The sequence below is a fragment of the Trachypithecus francoisi genome, unplaced genomic scaffold, assembly GCF_009764315.1.
Source record: "Trachypithecus francoisi isolate TF-2019V2 unplaced genomic scaffold, Tfra_2.0 Lachesis_group5, whole genome shotgun sequence".
Lineage (NCBI taxonomy): Eukaryota > Metazoa > Chordata > Mammalia > Primates > Cercopithecidae > Trachypithecus > Trachypithecus francoisi.
Window position 1 is genome coordinate 42,037,071 of NW_022681470.1, and position 22,893 is coordinate 42,059,963.

At 38.4% G+C, this 22,893-nt stretch overlaps 1 protein-coding gene and 1 pseudogene across 9 annotated transcripts in view; one reads left to right on the plus strand and one right to left on the minus strand.

Annotated features, from left to right (window-relative positions):
- The window catches only part of SWT1 (SWT1 RNA endoribonuclease homolog), a 146,123-nt gene that overhangs the window by 12,805 nt on the left and 110,425 nt on the right, over positions 1-22,893 (plus strand). For 8 of the 9 annotated variants that reach the window (XM_033196718.1, XM_033196720.1, XM_033196719.1 and 5 more), the window contains 7 exons: positions 2,758-2,838; positions 4,542-4,600; positions 10,693-11,434; positions 17,127-17,186; positions 18,679-18,790; positions 21,005-21,106; positions 21,510-21,698. In XM_033196718.1, coding sequence (XP_033052609.1) covers positions 2,758-2,838; positions 4,542-4,600; positions 10,693-11,434; positions 17,127-17,186; positions 18,679-18,790; positions 21,005-21,106; positions 21,510-21,698 — 1,345 coding nt within the window. The remainder of the gene's footprint in view (positions 1-2,757; positions 2,839-4,541; positions 4,601-10,692; positions 11,435-17,126; positions 17,187-18,678; positions 18,791-21,004; positions 21,107-21,509; positions 21,699-22,893) is intronic. The other variant, XM_033196723.1, reaches the window with a different exon arrangement.
- LOC117074836 lies at positions 7,640-8,119 on the minus strand (annotated as a pseudogene).

Below are 22,893 nucleotides of genomic sequence, written 5' to 3' on the forward strand. Positions count from 1 at the left end.
ATTTTGGCATGTTTTTGCAATGGCTGGTACCGGTTGTTCCTTTCCATGTTTAGGGCTTCCTTCAGGGTCTCTTGTAAGGCAGGCCTGGTGGTGACAAAATCTCTAAGCATTTGCTTATCTGTAAAGGATTTTATTTCTCCTTCACTGATGAAACTTAGTTTGGCTGGATATGAAATTCTGGGTTGAAAATTCTTTTCTTTAAGAATGTTGAATATTGGCCCACATTCTCTTCTGGCTTGTAGAGTTTCTGCCGAGAGGTCTGCTGTTAGTCTGATGGGCTTCCCTTTGTGGGTAACCCGACCTTTCTCTCTGGCTGCCCTTAAGATTTTTTCCTTCATTTCAACTTTGGTGAATCTGGCAATTATGTGTCTTGGAGTTGCTCTTCTCGAGGAGTATCTTTGTGGTGTTCTCTGTATTTCCTGAATTTGAATGTTGGCCTGCCCTACTAGGTTGGGGAAGTTCTCCTGGATGATATCCTGAAGAGTGTTTTCCAACTTGGTTCCATTTTCCCCCTCACTTTCAGGCACCCCAATCAGATGTAGATTTGGTCTTTTTACATAATCCCATACTTCTTGCAGACTTTGTTCATTTCTTTTTCTTCTTTTTTCTTTTGGTTTCTCTTCTCACTTCATTTCATTCATTTGATCCTCAATCGCTGATACTCTTTCTTCCAGTTGATCGAGTCGGTTACTGTAGCTTGTGGATTTGTCACGTATTTCTCGTGTCATGGTTTTCATCTCTGTCATTTCGTTTATGACCTTCTCTGCCTTAATTATTCTAGCTATCAATCCTTCCACTCTTTTTTCAAGATTTTTAGTTTCTTTGCGCTGGATACGTAATTCCTCCTTTAGCTCTGAGAAGTTTGATGGACTGAAGCCTTCTTCTCTCATCTCGTCAAAGTCATTCTCTGACCAGCTTTGATCCGTTGCTGGCGATGAGCTGTGCTCCTTTGCAGGGGGAGATGCGCTCTTGTTTTTTGAATTTCCAGCTTTTCTGCCCTGCTTCTTCCCCATCTTTGTGGTTTTATCTGCCTCTGGTCTTTGATGATGGTGACGTACTGATGGGGTTTTGGTATAGGTGTTCTTCCTGTTTGATAGTTTTCCTTCTAATAGTCAGGACCCTCAGCTGTAGGTCTGTTGGAGACTGCTTGAGGTCCACTCCAGACCCTGTTTGCCTGGGTATCAGCAGCAGAGGTTGCAGAAGATAGAATATTGCTGAACAGCGAGCGTACCTGTCTGATTCTTACTTTGGAAGCTTCCTCTCAGGGGTGTACTCCACCCTGTGAGGTGTGGGGTGTCAGACTGCCCCCAGTGGGGGATGTCTCCCAGTTAGGCTACTCAGGGGTCAGGGACCTACTTTAGCAGACAGTCTCTCTGTTCTCAGATCTCAACCTCCGTGTTGGGAGATCCACTGCTCTCTTCAAAGCTGTCAGACAGAGTCGTTCGCGTCTGCACAGGCCTCTTCTGCTTCCCGTATTGTTGTTTAGATGTCCCCTGTCCCCAGAGGTGGAGTCTACAGAGACAGGCAGGTTTCCTTGAGCTGCTGTGAGCTCCACCCAGTTCGAGCTTCCCAGCGGCTTTGTTTACCTACTGAAGCCTCAGCAATGGCGGGTTCCCCTTTCCCAGCCTCACTGCTGCCTTGCTGTTAGATCAGACTGCTGTGCTAGCAATGAGGGAGGCTCCGTGGGCGTGGGACCCTCCCGGCCAGGTGTGGGTATAATTTCCTGGTGTGCCCGTTTGCTTAAAGCACAGTATTGGGGTGGGAATTACCCGATTTTCCAGGTGTTGTGTGTCTCAGTTCCCCTGCCTAGGAAAAGGGATTCCCTTCCCCCTTGCGCTTCCCAGGTGAGGCGATGCCTCGCCCTGCTTCAGCTCTCGCTGGTCGGGCTGCAGCAGCTGACCAGCACTGATTGTCCGGCACTCCCCAGTGAGATGACCCCAGTACCTCAGTTGAAAATGCAGAAATCACCAGTCTTCTGTGTCGCTCGCACTGGGAGTTGGAGACTGGAGCTGTTCCTATTCGGCCATCTTGATTCTTGATCTCCCTCAATATTCTAATGGTTTGTTTCTTCACTTCATTTAGGTCTCCATTCAGATGTCAACTCGTAAGTGGGGTTTGACTACTCTGTTTAAAATGGCGTATCTTCCCCACTCCTGACTCCCAGCCTTGCCTGTTTCCTTTTTCTGCTTTACTGACTCCCAGCCCTTTCTGTTTCCTTTCTCTGCTTTATTTTTTCCATAGCATCACCTGACACACTAAATATATTACTTGTTTATTTGTAAATTCCTGTACTAGATTTTGACCTTCATGAAGAACTGTTACTATTTTTTCATTCATTTCTCTCCACTGTCTAGAATGTCTTTGGTATGTGGTAGGTACTTCAAACAAGTTTGTCCCAGGTCTGTTGAATTCAGAATCCAGTGAAAAATAAGTGCATGTGTGGTTTTGCGTTGTAGAAGACTGACTCTCACCATAGCAGTGCCACCTCACAACAACCTTATCTGAGCTGTCAACGGGCTTCCTGCTCTGACACCTGTATCCTATCTCATCTCTATTTTGTGAGCATTTAGGGGTTCTGACTTCTAGTTGAATCCCCCTTCCTTTTACCAAAGTTTGTGTATCTGTAAACATTGTTCCCCACCAAAGTTCATTATTGAATGTCAATGTTGATTCATAATACTAGTGATGAAATAGTTCTGTGTATACTGTGCTTTATTTTGTGCTTTTTAAAATTTGTTTTCTTTACGGCATTCTTAGGACAAGAAAGAGAGAAAAACCTCAGCAAGTTCTACTAGTTCATCTTCTATAAGATCAGTTTCATCAGAAAAGAGAAAACGGGTGAGTTTTTAGATACCATAACTAACTAAAAGTTATTTGTAGTGAAGTTTTAATTGACAGGGGATTTGTGGTATAAATTCCTCCTATACTTTTTCATAGCCAATAGAAAGTCAGTGTTGTTTTCTTTCTTCTCACCAAACCATTTGTCAAGTTTTTTATTTCTTGTGCTGTTAGGCCCTACCATGTGGGATAAGACAACATGGCTATAAATTTAGACAGTTTTTAAGTCTTCTCACATATATGGTTATATTTGTCTTTTTTTTTTTTTTTTTTTTTTTTTTTTGAGACAGAGTCTTGCTCTGTTGCCCCGGACTGGAGTGCAGTGGTGCCACCTCAGCTCACTGCAACCTCTACCACCCATGTTCAAGCGATTCTCCTGCCTCAGGCTCCTTAATAGCTGGGATTATAGGCGTGCACTGCCACGCCTATCTAATTTTTGTATTTTTAGTAGAGGCAGGGTTTTACCTTGTTGGCCAGGATGGTCTCAAACTCCTGACCTTGAGTGATCCACCTGCCTCAGCCTCCAAAAGGTTATATTTGTCTCCTTTTGAGGTAGCCGAGGCTGATACATTGTTTGCATTTTCAGATTCAGAAACTGAAATCTAGAAGGTTAAGTGACTTTTTCAAGGCCACATAATTGTGTACAGCAACAGAACCAAGTCCAGAGTTCTTTCTCCACTGTCATACAAATAATTAGAAACATTGACGCAGGTTAAATACAATAAACTAATTCATGGGTTAGTGGTAATGTACTTACCACATTCAAGTTGAAGTTACGTACGTATCCAGCTTAGCTACGTAGTTGTGGTGGGTATAAGATAAGGTAGTGGAAGTTCCAGGGATGCAGAATTGTGTTTTAAGAATTTACTTGTTTTCATATAATTAAGCTGGGTTTCTATTTATTTTTGCAGCATTAACCTTCTTAAAACACCGATTTCATCCCATTTCTCCTCTGCTGAAAATCTTTACTCACTGTTTGCCATTCAAATTTGCTCTCTCAAATTTGTTCGTACCTTAACTATCCAGTTTTTTGTTGTTGTTGTTTTCCGTTCTTCCTTGAAAGAGGCCCTCTTTTCTAGGCTTTTTTTTCCTTTCTGCTGAATTTATACCAGTTATCCTCAGTTTCTTAGAATGCCTTCTTCTTTTACCCATCTCTCAAGCTTTATTATTTATGGTTATTTTGTCCACCTGTTTTCCTAGGTACCTTTCCTCTTTAGGTGGTTGATATTTTGAACTGTTTTAGCTCTTTTTGACTCTTCTGCTTTGACACTTAGTTACATCATTGTAGTAGGTTATTTGTACATGTTCGACTTCTCTTGTCTTTATTGTTTTATGTAAAACCATAAGCTCTAAGCTCTTTAGGACATGGATTATATTTTGTGTCTCTCTTATCTTTCTTGTGCTTGGCCCTGTTTCCTCAGAGTACGTAGAGAGACAGGATGGTAGTGCAGAGAGAGTCAGACAGATCTAGTTTCAGATAACTGCTCTGCTGTGGACTTGCTCTGTGACTTTAAGGAAGATACCTACCTCTGTTTGAGTTTTGTGAAATGAGGATGATGATAATATCTGTCTCACCAAAATATTGGAAGGATTAATTAAAAGTATTGTGTCAGCCTATTCACTGTTATAAACTGTGGGAAAAAATATGTACCAGTGCACATTTTATGTTTCCTAAGTGATAGACCTTTTTTTTTAAATTTCAGAAATCAGATCATATAGATGTTCTGTACTGTAATATAAAAAGAAGACAAGAACAGAAAAGGTAAATTTCTTCTTTTTAATTTTACTCTTTTGGTTTAGAATTATGAGACTAAATATTCAGATTAAAAAATTTTTTAATTTACTCTGAAGAGGACTGTTTTGCATGCAAATATCTCTAGCTATATCACTGATTATGATTATAGAATTCTCTTAATATTACTATAAATTTAAGAAAGAGTTGGGTGAAATAAAAGTCTATGAAAACTATTATGTAAATGACATTCAAATGTACATTTTTTATCTCAAGTGATTTGATCTTGGCACATGATTATAAGATGCATAACTTCGTTGCATACGATAGTGAAGTAAGTTATGAGGCTAATTTAGAGATTTTGGATAAATTATTTTCACATATTACCCATGAAGAGAGTATGTATCTTACAGAATTGATATGGCTTTAAAACCATGTTTATTAACCAGTATGTGGTTATAGCTAGAGAAGTTGGGGAATGATGGTCAGAATAATGGAAATTATTATTCTTTAATTTCTGCACTGTTTGAATAAAAATTTCAGTGAAATTTTGATGCAGAAAGTACTTGCTGCTAATGGGGTAAATAAGTATACAAAGTTATAAACGTGCGATAAAACTTGGTAAGATCAAGGTTTCTCCAAAAATAAGAAGTTAAGGGAAAACAAGATAGCATTAAATATTATAAATAAAAGTTCTGCCTCCCAACAGTCTCAGTTAGTGTTTGCTAAAAACAAAAAACAAAAACAAAAAAAATTCAACTCGCCTCTGTTTTTTCTTCAGTTTTTCTTCTGAATCATCTCCTGTTTTTTGGTGATACTTTGCTTCTGTGTTATTCTCTGTTGAAGTATATTCTTGCACTAATTTCATATTTTGTTGACTATCCCCTGCTACATTTTTTGAACTATTTTAAGGCCTTTTACACTGATATCCTCCTTTTTTTAAAATTTTAATTTCTAAAACACTATTTGACTTCAAACTAGTTACCTTTTGTTTAAGGGCACATTTTTTGGCCCTTGATATTATATTGATACGTAAGAGGGTAAAATATAAAATGTTTTGTAGAAATCTCCCTGTTAATTCAACTCTAGAGAAGTTTCTGAAATTGGTGTGCAAATAGTGAAAGCCATAATACAGATGAAAAATTAGAGATAATTTTATCATTGAGAAAGGCAGTTACAGCACACCATTACTGTAATTCCTGTTCCATGGTTTGAATACGTAGAAATGTGTTAGCAATAAAAATAAAAGCAAGAAGGCGGTGCTTGCCGTGAGCGGAGATGGCGCCACTGCACTCCAGCCTGGGGGACACAGCGAGACTCCGTCTCAAAAAAAAAAAAAAAAAAAAATATATATATATATATATGTATATGACCCACTGGGCACAGTGGGTCATACTTGTATTCCCAGCTCTTTGGGAGGCCGAGGTGGGAGGAAGACTTGAGGCCAGGAGTTTGAGACCAGCCTGGGCGATGTAGTGAGACCCCATCTCTACACACACACATTGTGTTTTCCTTTTTTTATTTTTCAGCCCAGGATTAATTTTTTTTACAACTAAACTAAAAATTACTACATGGGAGCGTCAGTGCAACACACAAGTAAAATTTGTAAACTCAAGGCACAAACTTATAGTTAATGATCTTGGTGAGGAACATTGCCAAAGAGCTATTGATGCCTCAGTGAAGTTTAAAAGAAATTGCCTTCTCTGAAGGCAGAGAAGAAATATGCAAGCAATTATGCTTCAAAGAAATTTGCACAGAAAGGGAAAATGCTAGAGCTGTTACCACAAGTGAAATTGTAAAGCCTCAGCATGTTCAACTCAATCCACAAAGCACCAAATGTTAAATTGGAGCCAAGGTAGAATTTGAACATCGAATTTTCAGCTATGCAACTCTCAGAGCACAGCAATTTCAGGTGTGGAAACTAACTGTAGGCAAGCTCTTTTAAAAACATGAATTTTATACACCGTAAATTCTAAAACAGAGCATACACTTCTGCGTTATCGTTCAGATTTCTGAAGGGCACCACAAGCCATCAGGGTCTCTTTCAAAGTCACTCACTGCAACAATTCTGTCTTCCTAACTTTGGTAGCCCCCTCTGGTGGTTCTCTAGCCTCTGCATGCACTGAGGCACACCACTATTTGTACAATGATTTCTGACATTAAATCTAGTCATGGCCTAAGTAGCATGAAGCAACTGTTTCCTGGGCACCTCCTGTCTCCTTGGCATGGGAGGTTTCCCAGTCACTTCTTCGTGCCACCCCATTCAGGAGAGCCTCCAGAGCTCTCAGCCTGAAGGGCCCCTAACTCTGGGCCCCACACTGGAGGCCACATCTGGAAGCTCTAGTCCTCTGGCTCCCTCTGCTGGAAACCAAAGTGACAGTTGGTTGCAAAGACTTGTAGAAACAGATTATGTGTAAATTCATTCTTGTACATATTTACTTAATTTAGAACCTGGGACTTTTCAGTCTCTCTCCAAACCTTTTATGGTGGGTGATGGACTATGCAGCAGTGCTGAAGGAGCACAGTTTCTTTCTTTAGGAAGAAAAGGATTAGCATACATAATTGTGTACATCAAGACAAATTTGTAATAAAAAAATGAAAATAAGATGAAGGGCCCAGAAACCTGCATTTTATTGACACTGTTATTTTCCACAGGGAATCTTAGACAGATGTCACCTGTTTTCTTTTAAGTAATGAGAGAAGCCCACTTGTATTCCTGAATCATTTTTTTTGAGAAAAGCACCAGAGACAATTGACAGTCACACTTTTTAAAATAAAACAGTGACTACCTGCAGCCTACGTCTCCACACCCTTATCTACTGCCCAGTGGTTGTCAGTTCCCTTGAAGTCACCATCTCCTTCTATTCTGGTATTACCATGAGAATTGAAATTTTCAAACAAAAAAAAAATCTAGTTACAAATGAGTGCGTGGCAGCCCAAATGAAGCCCTTTGACTGTGATTTCTAATTTTCTGTTCAATCCATACTGCAGAGATACAAGGATGAACCACCATTTTGGTTCCCAAGTTTTATTCAAGAACTCATATAAAATATTCCACGTAAATGAATTTTAATCCTCATCTTCCTCCTCTTGTTCGTCCTGGTTAATTTGGAAGTAACGTAATTCATAACCCTTTTTGCTGTTAGCAGTTACGCACATCTAATCACGTAGATTGTTCTTCTTCAAATATTTCTTATTTCAAATACCTTTTAGGAAGAGGCATCTCAGAAGTCATGGTGATCTTGCCCTTGCTCCTTTTGATCACAACCCCTCCACCGACATTCCTAACTTTTCTGTTCACTTTGATCCTCTCTTGCAAAAACTGCTCAAAATTGGCAGCATCCATGATTCCATCTTCCATGGGGTGGATGCAATCAAGAGGGAACTTTGGAACCTGCTTCTTTTTTTTTTGGCGCCCCTTTACCACAAGGTTTTTCATGGGTGCCATGGTGGCAGTGAAGGCAGAGAGGGCATTTTTTTTTTTTTTTTTGACACAGGGTCTCACTCTGTTGCCTAGGCTGGAGTGCAGTGGCACAATCTCGGCTCACTGCAGCCTCCAACTCCTGGGCTTAAGTGATCCTCCCACCTCAGCCTCCCAAGTAACTGGGACTACAGTCGCATGCCACCACTGAACTTCAGCCTGGGTGATAGATTGAGACTCTGTCAAACAAGCAAAGACATACTTACATTCATGCGTGCATATATGATGGAAACTCAGGTGAAACTCTTATAAAAACCCTGTTTATGGTTTGCTCTTACATAATTAATTATTTGAGAAGTCACTTGTTAAGTGTATCACTCTTACTGGGCTCTAACCTAATTGAGGGTAAAGACTCTATCTGCTGTGTCCTCTACTGCCTCTTGGGTGCCTGCCAGAGTGATGGCACTGAAAAGGCACAGATTTACTGATATAAATTAATAGATTGTGTTTGATATTTTTCCCCTTTTTTTCTGACTACAAAGTAATATCTACTTTTATTAAGCAGGAAAACATAATTATCACCTCTAGCTATTGCTGTTTCTAACATTTTAGCACCTTTCTCTCTGGCGTTTTTACTACACTTGTTTAAGGTGTTGAGACCATATTATATGTACAGATTTGTATCCTGCTTGTTTTTGATTTTCAATATGTTTTATGTCACAGAAGACTTTTCATAAACATCCTTTTAAAAAAACTATAGTATTCCATCATACGAATATATCACTTTTTAAAGTCATTTCCAAAATTTTAGCAGTTACTTTGTACCTGATTGTTTTGCTGTTATAAGTAATCCTGAATATTTTTTTCATTTCTGGTTTTTTTCACCTTGGTATAAGTTTCTAAAATGGGAATTTCAGACGTAAAAAAATGACCATTTTTGGAATTTTTAGTTTATATTCAGATTTCTTTGTGGGACTGTTATGTTGTTTTACATTTCTACCAGCAACATGTGAGAGTGTCCATTTTACAACCCCTTGTCAGTATTTGATGTTATTATAAAATCTTTGCTAATTTGATAGAAGGAAATGGTATGGGCCAGCTGTGGTGGCTCACACCCAATCCAAGCACTTTGGGAGGCCGAGGTAGGCAGATCACGAGGTCAGATCGAGACCATCCTGGCCAACATGGTGAAACCCCGTCTCTACTAAAATATAAAAAACTAGCCGGGCATGATGGTGTGTGCCTGTAGTCCCAGCTACTTGGGAGGCTGAGGCAGTGGAATCGCTTGAACCTGGGAGGCAGAGGTTGTGGTAAGCCAAGATTGCACCACTGCACCCAGCCTGGTGGCAAAGTGAGACTCTGTCTCAAAAAAAAAAAAAAAAAAAAAAGAAGGAGAAAATGGTATGTTATTGTTATTATTAGCATGTCTGTGATTATTAGAGAAGTCAAACTTTTAAAAAATGTTTATTAGCCATTTTCTTTTATTAATTTTCTGTTTATGCCCTATTCTAGAATCTTAGTAGTTTTGGACAAACTTTTTATTTACTAAGGCTAGTAAGCTTATTAACATATTATTTTGCTAGAAGTTAGTACATCTAACAAATACCATTTCCTAGTTCTTAACATTTTTATTAATTTTTAATATGCTAAGGTTTTAAAGTAAATAGTCACATATTATCAGTGTTTTCCTTTGTTATTTCTCCCACTGTTTTTAAGTTTGGGAAGTTCTCTATTAAGAAATCAGGCTGGGCGTAGTGGCTCATGCCTATAGCCTCAGCACACTGGGGAGGCTAAGGTGGGCAGATCACTTGAGCCCAGGAGTTCGACCAGCCTGGGCAACATGGCAAAACCCTGTCTCTACATTAAAAAAAAAACAAAAATTAGCCAGATGTGGTAGTGTACACCTGTACAGCCCCAGCTACTCAGGGGGCTGAGGCGGGAGGATCTCTTGAGCCTGGTATGTTGAGTTTGGAGTGAGCTGAGATCGCACCACTGCACTCCAGCCTGGGTGACAAAGTGAGATGCTGTCTCAAAAAAAGAAAAAGAGAAATTGGATAGGCCGGGGTACAGTGGCTCACACCTGTAATCCCAGCGCCTTGGGAGGCCAAGGCAAGTGGATCTCTTGGGCCCAGGAGTTCGAGACCAGCCTGGGCAACATAGCAAAACTTTGTCGCTACAAAAAAATTACAAAATTAGCTAGGCATGGTGGCATGCTCCTGTAGTCCCAGTTACGTGGTAGTCTGGGAGATAGGAGGATTGCCTGAGCCTGGGAGGTTGAAGCTGCAGTGAGCCATGTTTGCATCACTGTACTCTAGCCTAGGCAGCAGAGTGAGAACCTGTCTCAAAAAAAAAAAAAAAAAGAAATCAAACATACATTCTGTTTTTACTCACTGATTTTTAAGGGTTTAATATGAAGTACAAAATTATTATGATAATAATAATTATTTTACACTTAAATATTTAATCCATTTGGAATTTATGTTGTTTGGTACTATTTAAAGTTGTAATTTTTTTTGCAAATAGCAAACTAATTATTCTAACACCATTAAGTGAGTAATCTTTTCCACTTCATTCTTAATGTAGCTATTTCTTACTTTTTATGAAGCTTAATGTCAGCCCAATTCTGTTATTCTAACTAAAATGATAGTGTGTAACATTATGTATAATTATAATTAACCTAGGTTTCTGTGCTGCTTTACAGATTGAGTGTAGAAATTGACACTCTCAGAAGGAGACCAAAAATCAGTTCTTCATCCCAAAGACCTGTTAAACTCCAAGAAGCATCATATTCAAATGATAATCAAATTATTTCACAGAGTCCTTCTTCAAATGGAACTAAAAAAGACATACATAAATGTGTAGACTTTAAACATAAAGATATCAAATTGACAAATGCTAGGAGCAAGCTTGACCATGGAATTAAAAGCCTTAGTAGTCCTAAGATTGCCAGTGATATGAAACTTAAAGCCGAAGGCCAGGCAAGTGAAAATAAATGGTCTCATTTACTTGTTCAGAGAGAGAAGATGAAAGAACTCAAGAAAGAAAGAAACAATAAATTTAGAGACAATTCTGAAAAATGTGTCTTAGAGAAATGGAAGAGAAATCAATTTTCTCAGGATTATAACTCCAACAAGATAATGAAGGAACCCTTGGAATCTAGAAGACAGAAGATCAGTTTCAAAGTCCCTATAAAATCTCGTGACACCCTCCAGAAACTTGTAGAGGAAAATGTCTTCAATTTAGATTCTAACAAGTTGAAGACTAAGCAAGAAGAAAAAGAATACCTGGAAAGCTCCCAGGTTTCATTAAATGTAACTAGGCAGAAAACTGAACATTTACTTTCAGATTTCGCATATAAGCGGACTGTTCATGAGTGGAAACGAAAACATCATTATGACCATCAAGAAAGTAATGATTCACATTCTAGTGAAAACCTAACCCAGGTAAGGTGGTAAAAAATGAAGAATATAGGTTTTAACTGAGAGTTTATTAATATAGTTACGTTTTTTCTATATTTCTATATTTTTTCTTTTTTTGTTTTTTGTTTTTGAGACAGGGTCTCACTCTGTTGCCCAAGCTGGAGTGCAGTGGCACGATCCTGGCTTATTGCAGCCTTGACCTCCTGGGTTCAAGCAATCCTCCTGCCTCAGCCTCCCTAGTAGCTGGGACGATAGACACATATCACCACACTGGGCTAACTTTGGTGTTTTTTGTAGAGATGAGGTTTCACCATGTTGCTTAGGCTGGTCTTGAACTCCTGGGCTGAAGCAGTTCACCCCTTGTCAGCCTCCCAAAGTGCAGGGATTACAGACGTGAGCCACTGCACATGGCCTTTTTAGTTGTTTCTATTACTGATGATAATCATAGATGGCTGATTCAAATTTATTCATGAAGATATATGTTGGTTCCTTTATTTTACTCTCTTTAATTCCAACTTTTTTAGACAGATATTTTGGCAGGTATCAAGGATTCATAATAGAAGGGATTGTGTAAAAATGTGGTGAGAAGCAGTTACAGATAGTCCTTTGAAAAAAGCATTGTATGCTGGAGAACACTCAGGGGACAATATCCTGAATAGTCTTTAAACAGATTATTTTTTTCAGTGTCACCATGTACCAGGTACTGCAATAAAATAGCTTGTAAGAGATAACACAGTCTGTTTCCAGGGACTGATTCAAGTGAAGAGAGACACAAGCAATTTCCTTAAATATGATAAGTAAAATACCTATCACTTAAGAGAATACACAGCAGGGGATTAATATAGCTTTAGTACATCATGAAAGAATTAGTTTAGAAAGGTATACTGGAAGGGATTGGGTACAGTGGCTCACGCCTGTAATTCCAGTGTTTTGGGAGGCCCAGGCAGGCAGATTGTCTGAGGCCGGGAATTCAAGACCAGCCTGGGCAACATACCGAGTCGGGTCTCTACAAAAAAATAAAAATTAGCTGGGTGTGGTGGTGTGAGTCTGTGGTCCCAGTTATTCAGGTGACTGAGGTGGGAGGATCACTTGAGCCCAGGAGTTCAAGGTTATGGTGAGCCGATCGTGCAACTGCACTCCAACCTAGATGACAGAAAGAGACCTTGTCTCAAAAAAAAAAAAAAAAGGTTTACTGGAGGCTAGAGGGAGTAACATTTAAACAGACCTAAAGAATGAGTAGAAGTTACTCAGGTGAAGGTGAAGGTGAAGTGAGGTAGAATGGGAGAAGCAGGGATGTTTTAGGCAGAGGGAGCTACATGAGCAGGGATCTAGGCTAGAAAGCTTGGCACATCTATTTTGCTTTAAAATTATGTAATGTAATTGGCATTTATGGACTACTTTGAGAACCTAATCTCTATAATTTTGTTTCTATGGCAAATAAAGTTACTTATCTTCAAGAGAACTTTTAGAACTATGGAACCTTGGAACTTTAGAACTTCAGAAATTCTGATATGTAGAGACCACTGATAAACAGGGATGGGTAAGCCTACCTGCTTTTAGGTATTAAGACTGTGGACTGTGGCCAGGCCCGGTGGCTCACGCCTGTAATCCTAGCACTTTGGGAGGCCGAGGTGGGCACATTACAAGGTCAGGAGATTGAGACCATCCTGGCTAACACAGTGACACCCATCTCTACTAAAAATACAAAAAATTAGCCAGGTGCGGTGGCGGGCGCCTGTAGTCCCAGCTACTTGGGAGGTTGAGACAGAAGAATGGCGTGAACCTGGGAGGCAGCGCTTGCAGTGAGCCGAGATTACACCACTGCACTCCAGCCTGGGTGACAGAGCAAGACTCCGTCTCAAAAAAAAAAAAAAAAGTGTGGATTGCAATGGTAAGCTATTTCTTATGAAAAATGGAGGAATTATAACTAAGGAGGCCAGAAGAGGTTGGGGATGAGTATTTTTAGGTTAAGTGAACTGGAAGGGGCCCCAAGAGGGCAAGAATTGAGTTTGAATTGAGTTTGTTTTCACTGCTTTCTTAAAGGAAAAACCTCCAGTTTTTCTTCTTGTGTTATAACCATTTCTCTAGAGTAGAATGAAAGAAAGGAACTTGAAGTTGCCAGTATGTTCAGTGATCATCATTGTGTCATTGCCTGGTTTTCCTGTTGTGCTATGCATCTAAGGAATAGTATGAGAAATCTCTGCAGTGTGTCATGTAGTTTCTTTTGGTCTCTATGTAGAGTTACTACACAAACCAAAGGAGGTACATAGCAAGAATATTAAGTTGCAGAAGAAGCAGTTTTTGCATAACCACTTTGCAGTTATTGGAATTTAGACTCTTTAAAAACTGTTCTCTGATAGCAGTATTATCAGGCTTAAAGTCATTTAGACACAGAAACAGCAAGTAAATATTATCCTTATCTTGTGTATATTATCTTCAGCATATTATTGACAGCAGATAATCATCTTAATACCCTGTTTGTTTTTATGTTTTACCCACTAATTCCTCAATAGATAATTGTTTTCCTAAAATAATGAGTGTACTTTACAAGGAAAATAATTGTATTTTCTGGATTTAGTAATTCTGTTATGCTTTCTAAAGAAAAAAATAACTTCTTTTGTTTCTTAGGTTTTATAGTTCTTTGATACAGACCCCTCTCAAATTGCAAACCTCCCCCTCATTGAAAATTAATGTCCTAGAGATTTATGGTTTATGGTCTACTTTTAAAAACAACATCACATTTAATTCTTACAAGACTATAAAGTAGGAGTTCATTTATCAAACATCTATTAAAGGTACCTATTATTTTTCTAGGTACTAGGGATTTAGAGATAAGTAAGATGATTGTTAGCCTCAGGAAGTTCCCAGGGAGGCAGACTAGTAAGTACAAAAATATGATTGTACTATAGTGAAGTAAATATCAGAGTCCTAAGAGTTGGGTGTGATGTTAGTACAAATCTGCGGGTGAATTAAAGAAGGGCTCACTAACGTGGTGGTTCTAAAGCCTCATCTTGAAGGACATGTCAGGTGAGGACTAGAAGTGCTGTCCAGCTAGGGTAGAGGGCCAGTGTGTGTAATGGCACGGAGTTGTAAAATTGCATGGAAGGAAGGTACATGAGCACATAGGTTGTCAGTATGACTAAAGTCAAGATGGGTAGAGAATCTGTAGGAAAGCAAGTTGGGAGAGAAAGCCAGGGTCTCTAGACAATGGATGATTTTGTATCATGGGAAAGATTGGTTTTTATCTCATATCTTGTAGATGGAAGACAGCCACTGAACCACAGTCAAGGAAATAATATAATTGTGTTTTCCATTTCTAATCACTTTGGTAGATAGAACCATTATTATCTTCGTTACCATTTTCCCTTTTGTCATCCTCAGGAAAGTCTTTATCCCAACCTATGTATTTAATAAGGCATGGTGGGGGAGGCAAACAGTTAAATGCATGAACTTTTCTGGATTGTTTGGTGGTAGAAAATTCATTGAAGTCACTGTAGGTGGCCCATGAACAGAGAAAGCAAAGGGTAATAGTAACCAAAGGAAGAGAATAAAGAGATGTACAATGTCAAAAACCACAAGAAGTTCTGATAATAATCTCTGGCTTGTTTGGCACTTCTTGTTTTTTTTTTGTTTTTTTGTTTTTTTTTTTTAAGACGGAGTCTGGCTCTGTCACCCAGGCTGGAGTGCAGTGGCCGGATCTCAGCTCACTGCAAGCTCCGCTTCCCGGGTTCATGCCATTCTCCTGCCTCAGCCTCCTGAGTAGCTGGGACTACAGGCGCCCACCACCTCGCCCAGCTAGTTTTTTGTATTTTTTTAGTAGAGACGGGGTTTCACCATGTTAGCCAGGATGGTCTCGATCTCCTGACCTCGTGATCCGCCCGTCTCGGCCTCCCAAAGTGCTGGGATTACAGGCGTGAGCCACCGCGCCTGGCACTGTTTGGCATTTCTTAAAGAGAATTTTAAAGATCAGTAAGATTTAAAGTTATATGGAGAAGGGGATTCTGAATCTCAGGGTCATGAAATAGTAAAACTATGATGAACCTATGTTTGTGAAGTGTGTGTTATTATATCATGTGAAGTTTGATGTTGGGTGGAAGCTGAATTCCCAGTAAAGCATTTAGCTGGAAAGTTAGGGTGGAAGCTGAATTCTCGGTAAAGCATTTTTACATATGATACGACTTAATATTCTTGCTATGTACCTCTTTTGGTTTGTGTAGTAATTCTACATAGAGACCAAAAGAAACTATACGACACGCTGCAGAGATTTCTCATATGATGTACATTTCTACATATGATGTATGTTTGTGTGGGCGCAGTGGCTTGTGCCTATAATCCCAGCACTTTGGGAGGCTCAGGTGGGCAGATCACTTGGGGTCAGGAGTTTGAGACCAGCTTGGCCAACATGGTGAAACTCTGTCTCTACTAAAAATACAAAAATGAGCCGGGTGTGATGGCGGGCACCTGTAGTCCCAGCTACTTGGGAGGCTGAGGCAGAAGAATCTTGAACTGCGGAGGTGGAGGTTGTAGTGACCTGAGATCATGCCACTACAGCCTGGGCAACAGAATGAGACTCTGTCTCAAACAAAGAAAAGAAGAGCGTTTGTAGTTCATAGCAGAAATAGCTTTCCATAAAATACATGTTAGTTTTGCGTTATCTTGGAGAATTCTTAGAAGATTATTTAGTTCAATTGTTCTTTTGCTGAGCTTCCTGTCACCTGTATGTAGAGTCAGGTGGGTCTCATCCACTCGGAAGAAATGCCAGTGGAAAATTGGAATTTGGAGAGAGATTTTTCAAACTTTGTTTGAAGACAAAAAATAAAACACAAACCCCTGGTGCTCTAACTACATATAATATAATTGTGCATTTTTCAGCTTTTCCTTTTTAGCCTTATTTTAATCCTCAAGTTCCTTCTGTTGTTTTATCATGTCACTTGTAGAATTGGCTTAGTTACTCCTGGATGAAAATTTTTCACCACTGAAGGCCAACTTGTTTACTTTTGCATTCATTATTTCCCTTTTTTTAGGGTGGCATGTAATTTTATTCTTAGAATATAGTATTTTTATGAATCTGTATATGAAGAATTCTACCATGTTTCATGACTTGATAGAATGGGGCTTCTCTGTTCTAGGGGCACTTTCTCATCTGGAGGCAATTTTGCCCCTCAGGAGACATTTGGCAATGCCAGGAGACATTTTTGATTGTCCAGATTGAGGGTGGGGATGGCACTGTGGCTCAGGCCTATAATCCCAGCACTTTGGGAAGCTGAGGCGGGTGGATCACTTGAGCTCAGGAGTTTTGAGACCAGACTGGGCAACATGACAAAACCCCATCTTTACAAAATATACAAAAATTAGCCAGGTGTGTTGGTGTGCCTGTGGTCCCAGCTACTCAGGTGGCTGAGGTGGGAGGATCACTTGAGTCCAGGAGGTTGAGGCTGCAGTGAACCGTAATCATGCCATTGAACTCCAGTTTGGGTGACAGAGTGAGACCCTGTCTTTAAAAAAAAAAAAAAAAAAAAGTTTGGGAGTAGGGGTAGGTGGGTAGTACTGCTGACATTCTGGAGGATAGAGGTCACTGATGCTGCTAAACATCCTACAATGCACAGGGCAACCCCTAAAGTGAATTATCTGACCCTCAAGGTTAATAGTGACAAGGTTGAAAAACGCTATTTAGGTTACGCTTTATTCTTAGCTAATGAAATTACTTTCATTTCAGAGTTTTGAAGCACCATGTTCTTCAGTGTCATCTGAAAGTATCCAGGATACAGATCAAGAGGTTACTGATATTCTTATTTACTTTGAAATTTTTAGTGAAATTAAGGCGAACAGTTCCTACTTTTAATAAAAAATAATGACTGTAGAAACCTTGATAATATGAAAATACAATGATGTCTCTATTGAAATCAATATGTAAGGTTTTATGAAGTCATGCAAAACTATTCAGAAAAGTATACTTTAGTACTTTTTACTTTTGTTTCTAGTAAGGTTATCTGTTGTGAACAAAGAGCGTGAAACCAGTGGCCCACAAGTAATCTGAATTTTGATTTAATTTTATGACACTTTCCCTGTTTATGCCTAGGGTTGCCAAAATGCAGTAGGATATTAACATGTTTTTACTTCATTTTAAAAATCGTAAGATGAAAACATTATTCAATGAAAATGAGAGTACATGAGTGTTTACCTAAAAAGGTTGCTTCATTTCCCAACCAGACTCCCCTGACTGATCTTTTTATGTTCACTTGTCCTAAGTTAAGATGAGATTCGTGGAACACTTTGTAATTGTCTATTTAAAGACTTTCAGGCTGGGCACGGTGGCTGAAGCCTGTAATCCCAGCACTTTGGGAGGCCAAAGCGGGAGGATCACCTGAGGTCAGGAGTTTGAGACCAGCCTGGCCAACATGGCGAAACCCTGTCTCTACTAAAAATGCAAAAATTAGCTGGGCGTGGTGGTGCACGCCTATAATCCCAGCTACTCAAGAGGCTGAGGCAGGAGACTTACTTGAGCCTGGGAGATGGAGGTTGCAGTGAGCCAAGATTGTGCCTCTGCACTTCGGCCTGGGTGACAGAGCAAGACTCTGTCTCAAAACAAAACAAAACAAAACAAAAAACTCTCAAACTATATTAATTGATTTTTATTTGTGACAGTCAATTATATTTTTCTGTTTTGAGGTGCTCCTTGATAGAAGAAAGATGTCTCATCTCTGATCTAAAGCTAGACTGTATTTCATTTCTTTGTGTCAAAATAACATCAGAGAAATATTTCTGTGAAGTGAGAATGGTTTTAAGATCTAGATTTCAGTTTATGATGATTCATAAATAATCTTAGAAATCTCAAGAAGAATGCTCACTGTCATGATAAAAAAATTTTGACTCCTAAAATGAAGTGAGAATTGGAGTGAGAATGAACTTACTTTCATGTCTAGGTATTTGACTCTGTGCAAGGAGCTTCACATAGCTTATTTCGTTTGTTCCTCACAAAAATCCTAAAGGAAATAGATATTAAAGATTCCTATTTTGTGAATTAACAAACTGAGATCCAAAGTTGTTAAATAATTTGTTTGCATAAGGTTGCGGAGGTAAGAAGAAAACTGTTTTGAAAACCATGTGTGTGTTTATTAATCTTTATTGTTTTACTATGCTGCCTTCAGAGTTTTATAAAATTTTTCTTTCCATAAACCATCTCAAGTGAATTAAGAATTAATTGCTTTCTTCTCTTGTCAATCTGCAAAGTAACTCAAAATATTTCACTGGGGTCTTTTACAATTTAGATGCAGATAGTAGAAGAGCTTCATGCTGCACGTGTGGGAAAAAGTGTGGATTTACCTGGAGAGTTAATGAGTATGGAAATTGACTTAGAAGATGATGTACATTCTTCCTCTGGTATACCCTATATGTTGATGTTTATGCTCTCCTATGCTTTCCTAAAAATTAATGTGCCAATATTCAGTTTTTATAATATTTAGATGAAAAATGTTAAAATATTCTCACTTGAAATGAATGATAAAGTAATAGTTTATTTTTTTAGCTACAGGAATTAGATCCGATATTTGTCTTATTGGTTTTACATATTTCATATTATTAGATAGTTAGATATATTTTCTCTTTTTCTGTCAAGAGGTAGTAATTAGGATTATGAGTTGTCTTTTTTTCTTGCTGTTATAACTTTAACGGTTTCAGCTATGTAAAGCACTGATCAGAAATAATGCAGAATAGCTGGTACAGTTGCTCACGCCTGTAATTCCAGCATTTTGGAAGGCTGAGATGGGAGGATTGCCCAAACCCAGGAGTTCTGCAAGGCCAGCCTGGGCGACATAGTGAGACTTCGTTCATGTCTACAGAAATTAAAGTTAGCTAGGCGTGATGGCATGCGCCTGTAGTCTCAGCTACTCAGGAGGCTGAGGTGGGAGGATTGCTTGAGCCTGGGAGGTTGAGGCTGCAGTGTGCCAAGATTGCGCCACCGCATTCCAGCCTGGGTGACAGAACAAGACCCTCTCTCAAAAAAAAAAAAAAAAAAAGAAAGAATGCAGATTGCTTGAAGGTATTATATTTATTGATTTCTTGTTCATGTTGTAAAAATTTGATTTTTTTTTTTTTTTGCTACTGGGAGAAGGTAATGATAGAGATTATCCAAAATCTGTCAGTGTACTATTTCAAATTCTGTTTTTAAAAATGGTAATGCTGACCATGCACAGTGGCTCACACCTGTAATCCCAGCACTTTGGGAGGCTGAGGCGAGTGGATCACCTGAGGTCAGGAGTTCGAGACCAGTCTGTCCAACATGGTGAAACCCCATCTCTACTGAAAATATGAAAAAATTAGCTGGGCATGGTGACCCATGCCTGTATTCCCAGATACTCAGGAGGCTGAGACAGGAGAATGGCTTGAACCCGGGAAGCAGAGGTTGCAGTGAGCCAAGATTGAGCTACTGCACTCCAGCCTGGGCACCAACAGCAAAACTCCATCTCAAAAAAAAAAAAAAAAAAAAATAGTAATGCTACCTTTACATTCACATTGCAGTTTTCATCTTTCAAGTGTTTTCCTGTGTGTTAAGTTATCTGAACCTTAAAATGATCCTATGCAATAACAATGCTAGTATTATTATGTATTTTCTTTTTTTGTTTGTTTGTGTTTTTGTTTTTGTTTTTTTTTTTTGAGATGGAGTCTCCCTGTGTCGCCCAGGCTGAAGTGCGTCGGAGCTATCTCTGCTTACTGCAACCTGTGCCTTCTGCATTCAAGCCATTCTCCTGCCTCAGCCTCCCGAGTAGCTGGGACTACAGGCGTGTGTGCCACCATGCCTAGCTAATTTTTGTATTTTCAGTAGAGATGGGGTTTCACTATGTTGGCCAGGCTGATCTTGAACTCTTGACCTCAGGTGATCCGCCCGCCTCGGCGTCCCAAAGTGCTGGGATTACAGGCGTGAGCCACCAAACCTGGCATGTATTTTCTTTTACACATATTTATCTTTCGATTATATTTACTCAGGATATGTTAAAATTAGCGTATAATTACTAAGTGCACAGCTACCAGTGATCCATGACAGAAGTTAGAAACATAATTACTTCCCAGGCTAGTCAGTTCATAATTTAAAATCCACCTACAAGCAATTTATACTGTTCTGCTGGTGGGCGATTAAACATTGATTACTATTCTGTCTCTTAAGAATTGAAGTAAAAGCAATTTTGTTTTTATTATCTAAAGGACTTCTCTTAAGAATGCTATCAAAAACATTCTCCATGACTGGTTTTTCACAGTCTTGGCCCCAGGTTTCCCGTGTATTTCTGCTTTGCCAACCCTTACCTTCTCTGCCCACTTTGACTTAGATGATTCTCCACCCCACTCCCACTCCAAACAGTGGTTGCAGTTCCTATCCAGAGGACCCTTAACTGATTGGGGAGAAATTTACTTGGCAACAAAGATACGGACCAGATAGATAGCAACTTGAGAGTCTAGCCAACTGTGTAAATCTCTGATATAGTTAAGACAAAGAGGCGTTTTAAATTTAATTGAATTTTCAATGCTTCTATGATACCAAAATTTTAGACATTATATAAGTCTATTATCAAATATCATGAAATCTTTGCTCTTTTTCTCTAGCAAATAATACTTCAGACAGAAAACTTCTAATTGTTATTGACACAAATATTCTGATGAATCATCTCAAATTTGTTAGAATTCTGAAGGCAACAGACGTACCAGGTATTTACAGAACATATTTAAAGATTCTGATTTTCTTCCTTGAGTTGATATTTTATATTAACAGTGATGTGGCTTTTTTTCCCATGAATATGTCTCCATTTGGATATGCTATATATTAAGCATGTTCAGTGTTATAAGTTTAAAAAAAGCCTTTACAGGTTAAACTAGCAATCTGAACTCACTCTTTTTTTGATCTCCAAGAGTGCTTATTTTTTTAACATTCTTTTGACACATTATTCTCTTTTTAATTTTTGTTTTTTAATATATTGTCTCTCAATTTATTCTGAATTTCTCAAAGGTAGGGAGGACTGTGTGCTTTAAAACTTTCACCTCTTGGACAGTAATTCGATTTAGTAGCTCAATAAATGTTTGTTAAATTCTAAGAAATCTTTTTATTTTTTAGGTTTTGAAAAACTTATGTTAATAATTCCCTGGGTCGTTATGCAAGAGCTAGATCGTATGAAGGAAGGAAAACTACTAAAACATGCCCAGCACAAAGCTATACCTGCAGTTCATTTCATCAATGAGAGTCTCAGAAATCAAGATAGAAAGCTATGGGGTCAATCAATACAACTTGCATCCCAAAAACATTGTAAGTATTGTTCTTTTAGGGTGCCTCCTGATTAATACTTGTTTGGCTGCAGACTCATTATTGGAGGGAAATGGTATAAAACTTTTAAAACATTTAAACCCATTGGAATGTGAAATGGAAGGGGCATTGTGATGGTTTGTGGCTTAGTTTAGGAGTCTTTGATTTTTATTTTTCTGCTTCTCCTAGACGTTCTTACATTATGTCTATATTTCACAGATAGTGACTATATAGTTGTGTATGCATACTTGTCTACATCACAGAATCTCGGACTCCTTTTTAAAAAATACTGTCGCTGAGTGATGCAGTCTGTAAGTGATCTAGGTTTCTAGTCTGTTAATATCACCGTATGCAGTTAATGTACCATGGAGATGATGATCTTTTCCTGTGGTTTGTCAGAATCAGTAATAATGAATGAGGTGTTTTTACAGTAAAGGTTTATAGATTTTCCCCTCATTGAATTTTTTTCTATGAGGTCATTTAAAAATTGCTTTAGTCTTAGAAGTTAAGTATGTTCTTTATGTTTTATGTAATTTGCTGGAAAAATATCTATATGTAAAGGAACACTTATTTCAGTGGAGTTTATACATATATTTAGAAGATTTATTTTCTTTAAGAATTCATTTCTTCCCAGCTCAGAATTATTTATTTAGGTAAACTTATATTATTTTAAATACCATGGATTTGTACTGTCCACTGTACCCATATTCACTGTAAGATTTGAAAGAATCCATCTTAAGAGGAATCCAATCCAATCCAATTATGGATCCAATCCAATCCAATATTAACTATGAGAAGACTTTAAAAAACATGATTAGATTCATCTTAAGATGAACTACTTTAGTCTAAAATTTTTGTTTAGACTTAAAATTTTGAAGAAAAAGGGTCTCTACCATTCATTCATTATCTAAATAAATATTTATTAGCTCTTAATATGTTCCAGATATAATGCTTATGAATTTTGAGTGAAGATGGTCCATGTCGAGTAGCTTTAGTTGACTATAATTTTAGCCTTGTCCTTAACTATTTCCAAAATTATATTTATTTGATATAGTATTTATCTACTATAGTGAGAGGAACATAGGATTTGAAATATGATCAACCTGGGTTTATAGCATAACCTGGGGAAAGTTAAAGGTGAAGAAACTGAATAAATGAAATGAAATGAAATAACTTCCATGTCATAAAATGGTTATGA